A 6,232-nucleotide genomic window follows, 5' to 3' on the forward strand; every position below is an offset into this window, starting at 1 on the left:
AAACACATATCCACTGGTGTGTATGGTAAGAAAGTTGATGTTCATGAAGACTCTGAGAAAGTTTGGAAATACCGTGCTAACTAGGAAAGGCAAGATTTTCAGAATAAAATATAAGTGTGCCCACAGCTGAAACATTTACGGTCACAATAATGACAGAAGTGGAAGTGGAGGGTCTATTGGCTGACATGGATCATTTCATAGCTATGTTTTTATTAGTGTATAATCACCTGAATATAGGAATTGTTGTGTTTTTGTTACCTTAGAATGATACTTTTTTATTTCCAGGTTGAACCGCCATGTTTCTACAGTAGCTCAGAACGGACAAACTAAACACTGGCTTACTCACCGTAGTACCTCCTACACACTCTGAACAGGAAGGTGGGGTGAGGGAATTGTAATCTTCAACGGCAGTGCTAGATGCCACTAAAGCTTACACACTGGACCTTTAAGATCGAAGTTCAAGCACTGAGATTAATTGAAATTATCAAGTGTGATTGAACTTGAAGTGTCAGTCACACTTGGAAGATGGAGTAGATGAACTCTCCAGCTAAACAATAAGAGATGAAAGCAGTTGAGCTGTCTGTTGAAGTGTAAAAGTTCAAAGTGTTTGAAATGCCAGTTGAAGAGAGATAGTTTAAAGGTCCAGTGTGTAACATTCAGGAGGATCTATTGGCAGAAATGGAATATAATATTCATAGGTCTGTTTTCATTAGTGTATAATCACCTGAATATACCTTACCTTAGAATGAGCCACCCTTATTTCAGTTTACTTTACTTCCGAGCTTGTCTCCTTGGCAATGACAGTTCTTCCTGTCAGGGATTTAAATCAGCCCTTGTTTGTCCCTTTGGGCAACAGGACGTGAGGTCTTTGAATCTGGTGAATCATCTATTGGGGACAAAAATGTCCCTTTCTGTATTGCTGTTGTTGACTAGCCTCTTAATTAGCATTGATAATTAGTTCTCAACGTGTCAGTGTCGTGACAGGACCTGTCAGTGGCCCATATTGATGGCTTGAATGTCCCCTTGCTTGTCTCCTTGTTAACTCCCATCCGATCTGGACAGCATTCTTCGTGTGTCTTGTCCATTTTACCACTGGGGGCCTTGTTGTCTGATCATCACCTTGTCTGTCTGTCTGCCAGGACCAGGCACGAGGGACATGACGGTGAAAGCCGCTAAATGCCGTGCTGACAGTAAACAGCTGCAGTAAACAAGTAATGACGTCCCCGTCCCCTTTGTCTCGTGTGCCCCGTATCTCATCAGCACTTAAGCTGGCGTGCCCTTGAGCCATTACAATGACCTGCTATTGATTAGACAAGACTGTTAAGTGTACCGAGATGTTAAAGAATACACCTCACACACCTCAGTGACAGGCAGGCAAGCTGCTGACAGGCTGCATTCACTGAGGTTTCGTGTGAAGCTGATACATACAGCTCTCTGACCTCTCTAGAGCTGAATGATAATTATACAACAATTATGGTAATGCTTTGTGATTCAGTTAAGTTGATGATACAGTATTAATAATATTGTCAGTATTAACGTATGTGTTGATTCAGAGGAGGCTGCCTAGATATAGACTAAAGCAGCTTAAGTTTTTCCACTGCCACCCACCTCTGTCTTCCAAGCTACAGCCCACCGACTGTTCCCTGGCTCTTGCACGCATCACTTCCTGCTGCAGCAGCAGCAGCCTTGTTCCAGGCCCTACGGTTTCCCCCGGCAACAGGCCAGACAGCAGTCAGGGCATCCTCTGTGCCTCCGACCATTCGCCCTGTGGATGAAGTTCTCCTTCAGAAGCTGACCGTCCATCACAAAACCTCCTGTAATAGACGGTGAGTCGTGACAAGCCAAGCTGAGAGGCCATCTGCGCACGGTGGGGTCCGGGAGATATTTTTGTCGCTGAGCGTGCCTGGCCAAAGAGCTCAGGACTGGCACCGAGCTCGGCTGATGAAAGAGAACGGAGGAAAACACCAAAAACTTTACTGAGGTCAGAATGAAGATGTCAAGGATGCAAGGGCAGTGTGTTTGTTTATATATACAGTATACAGAGTGTGTGTCCTTGTGACTGTGTATCAGTATATCACCTCATAACAACAACAACTAGTACATTAATAATTACCTACATTCAAATCATACTAGTTATTTTTAGCCATGTGCAGACATTCATGCTTCCCAGAGGAGGATAAACATGTGTAGCCAATTACACACTGAACAAAAAAACAGTTTGATCATTTCGTCAAAATGTGCGTCATATGTTACGTCCTGATCTGGCGCCTTTTCCTCTAATAGTGTTGTGTCTCCCTAGCTAGGCTAGTTCTGGATTCCAAATCCCAAAAAGATAAAACTCGAAGGAAAATAGAGAATTTAATAGTGCATGGACAGATTTGTTGCTTTCACCACCAAGGCTGCTGACTTACTTATGTTTGATCTGCCGAGAAAGTAGTATTCTAAGCCTGAAATATGTTTTGCAGCCCCAGACAGATTTTTTTGGGGCCAAAATGGCTCTTTTTGTTATTGCCATGACATTTGATATACACATTCATGTCCACGTAAGAAATAACTGTAATTTGGTAATCACTTAACTTTCTATCTAATCAGATTAAAATTTTAATTTGTCTAACGTGGCTTCATACTTGCAAAAAACTAAAAACATTCCTCAGCAGTACTTTAACTGTATTGCATGGTAACACGCTAAACTAAGATGTTGAGCATGAAAAATATTATACCTGCCAAATATCAGCATGTTTGCATTGTTTTTGTGAGATAACATCCTGACGTAGAAGCACAGCTGTGCTGCTAGTATGGCTGTAGACTCTCAGTCTCACTTAGAACTGTAACACTTTCAAATTAGCATAAAAGCAAGATTCGGAAGGACGTAACCTTAGTTTGTTCATCTCTAGTTTTATCTTAACTTAATCAGTATCATCAGCTAGCAGTAATGAGACAGACTGTGAGGTCCATCCACACACACACACACACACACACACAGCAAGTTTGGCCTGATGCAGGACTCACAGACAAACAGCCAGATGGGGTGTAAACATAGACTCCGGAGTCGTGTGGAGAGCGTTGCCATCAGCCTGTGGAGTGAAGAATGAAGTCCTGTGCAGACTCCCGAACATTTGCAAGAACACACCCTCAAAGGCCAAGGTGACAGACCTGCTACAGAGGGGCTTGCTTACATATTTGCAGGCCTAACTTGTGTACCTTTATGCTTGTCTATTTGTTTGTGTGTCTGTGCGTTTGTGTGCGTGTGTGTTGCTTGACAAATTACGAAGTACAAAGCCTGAAGTGTACGCCCAGACAGCGCATTCAAACCAAGGATGGATGGTTTACAAGTTAACAGCTTTTGGACAATAGATGTTCACCTTTATAGCAACCAGGATTTATGTAGCTCAGGTCATTTTTTGATCATTACGAGAAACTAGAAAATAAAAATAAAAATGACAGAATCTCCATCTTTTTTTAAAATCTTTGTCTGTATGCCAGTTGTTTCAATCACACAGCTGTGACAGATAGATAGTCCAGTGGATGACAGGCCGTATCTGAGTATCAACAAGGTAATGACATGGGAAGGTGATAGATTATGTCTCTGTGTTGCTCCATCATGTTCCAGCCTGGTGAAGGATGAAGGCAGCTGAACATCAATGCCTCGACGTAGACCTTTATGTTTTTGTTGGGATCTATATGAACAGTATGTATGTACGTCCTGTATAGATTGGAAGCTGATATTGATCAATTGTGTTTTTCCAGTCCCCTCGCCTCAGTGACCAGATGAAATTTAGTTCTGTTAGAGACACTGTTCTTATTTATCTGTATTTACTAAATCCTCAGTCTTGGTGATTGGAAACATTGCTGGTATTCTGTGCTTCTCTGTTCTCTACTTCTTCATTACCCTGAACCTGATTGTCATCATTACTTGCTCTACTGGCCTAATGATCACAAGCTTGGCAACAGCACTCATAGACGCTCAGCTGTTTTATAAAAGCAGTGAAGTTATTGATATTGGCTCTAATGTAGGGAGGGACAATTGGGCAGGGGGATGATGTGTGCACTTACCTCTGAATTTAAATAAGGCCTCAGTGTATAAGTAATTGCTTTTGTGTGATTCATACCAGCATCATGCATTTGGCTGACGTGAATGAAATGCAGTTGATTTAGCTCCACTTAATTCAGAACGCAGTGCGTTGTACCTTGAGAATTTACGCTGCTCATTTCTCCCGTCGCTAGTCCTCAGTTTATTTACTATACCTCGCTGGGTGTGTTGGTCATGACAGAGGGGATTTTTGAAAGGCTTTTAGAAAATATTACTTTATGTTAAACATGTCCAAAACCTAGGTGGAGATTTAGTGGTTTGAATGTGTCACGCAAATATACATCACAGATATTATTATGAATGTCTCACATCTTCATTAATTTATCACCCTCCTTCTAGACTGTTGGAAACTTTAGTTTACTCTGAGTTTCTAGCGTTATCCAGGACTGTGGGCATTGAACAAAATCTCTCATGAACAAAAACATTTTACGGCTTTCAAGGGTCAGGGATCCCAAATGAATCACATTCATGATTTGTCATAGCAAGCTGTAAACCTACCATGATGTCACCTGTTGGTTTGTGGAGTACTGTTTTGAAGCCTTGAGTTTGGTGTTATGGTCATCGCCATGTTGTTTTATTGGAGCCAGCAGCAGTGACGTACTGCGAATTGAGTTGCTCATTTGTTGCAGGAAATAATGGTGCTCGCCTGGTCACACATTTTTTCGATTTTACAGATAAACAGCACTAAAATACTGTATGTTTCTAAGAAGATATTAGATGAACAATGAGCTATGCAATGACATTCAGATTCATATTTGATCAGCGCTGCCTAGTTTGACAGTTTGATCTGAGTTTCATGAGGTGCTCTGGACGAATTGTCAATCACAAGGTAGCCACGCCCTAAAGCATACGCTGCTTTATCATCTATTTTACTCTAAATTGGACCATATTTTACTAAATGAACATCATGCTGTTTGGAAGAAGACTGAAACTAGAGATTGAGACCATAAACTTATTAGGGAACTGTTACTAAGATAATAAATCAAGTGAGAAGTCGGGTCATAAAACTCTACTTTGCAGCCCATGGAGCCGGCCCCTGCTGGCCAAAAGTAAGAATGCAGGTTTAATACACTTCTGTGTAGTTATGTACTGTCCGTGGTTGAATACAGAGACACTGCAGAATCAGGTGATCATTCTCTGTGCAGCTTTAACTTTCACTCCACCATGCAGAGCAGTTGCTCTGTGCCTCCCCTAAAGGGCCACCATCCGGTTTGGGAACCACTGATGTAGGAAATGTTTTGAGCAATGTTACCTGAGGCCCATCCAAGACATGAGCTTTAACTCCCCGTCCTCAGACATGAAGCTGGGCAGGAATGTGGCTCGAACCTTCCTGGATTACTACAAACTCAACAACCTCATCAAGGACAACAGACCAATTCATATTCAAAGGTAAAGCAGTATGGCATTATGAATAAATGAATGTGAAATTGAATCAGTTGTCCAAATATTATTTTCATGTTGTTCATACTCAATTGAACCTACTTTTGTTTTGCTATTTCCTGAACTGTATCGTACCATCTTAGTCATTCATATTAATATGTTTTTGTCTGCAGTTCTGAGTTGAAATCCCACACAGGCGACAGTAATGGAAAGGGCAATGGTGTTGGCAGAGACACAGCAGACAGAGAGAGGGAGAAGAGCCAGGGTGTCAGGCACTAGACAGACGGACGCAGACTGAGCATGTATAAAATGCGGAGCACCGTAGCAGGAGGATCCTTCACACTTCATTGCCTTTAGAAGCTCCACATCTCCCTGGCTATAAAGACTTATTTTCACAGATTTGTAACAGTGGGATGACTGGTACTTGCAGGACTAAAATCAGAACAAGTTCCCTCCTGGGTTATTTGATTCTAAACTATAAAATGTGAACTACTGAATGCCAAGGGAAGACAGACTGGTTACGCACCTAAATTCCATCTGAGGCCTTCATTGAGCAGCTCCTTTTTTTTTTATGTTGTTCATATATTGAATAAATGCATGCTTCCCATCTGTTACCGACTTGTTTAATGACTTTTTTTGGATGGTGTTATTACCACTGTTGGTATTATAATTAGCTATTAAACACTTAATCACTCAATAATGCCTCTTTGCACTCTTATTGCAAGACACAGAACATTAATGATTGCTTTTAAACAAATGAGA

General features: G+C 41.4%; 1 protein-coding gene across 1 annotated transcript in view; it reads left to right on the plus strand.

The window, feature by feature from the left end:
• The window catches only part of agbl4 (AGBL carboxypeptidase 4), a 258,636-nt gene extending 252,552 nt beyond the window's left edge, over positions 1-6,084 (plus strand). Inside the window, exons 12-13 of the mRNA XM_051376359.1 lie at positions 5,386-5,479; positions 5,644-6,084. Of these exons, the coding sequence (XP_051232319.1) occupies positions 5,386-5,479; positions 5,644-5,749 (200 nt within the window). The 3' untranslated portion in view covers positions 5,750-6,084. The remainder of the gene's footprint in view (positions 1-5,385; positions 5,480-5,643) is intronic.
• Positions 6,085-6,232: the final 148 nt, after the last annotated feature.

The sequence above is a fragment of the Dicentrarchus labrax genome, unplaced genomic scaffold, assembly GCF_905237075.1.
Source record: "Dicentrarchus labrax unplaced genomic scaffold, dlabrax2021, whole genome shotgun sequence".
NCBI classification, from domain to species: Eukaryota; Metazoa; Chordata; class Actinopteri; family Moronidae; genus Dicentrarchus; species Dicentrarchus labrax.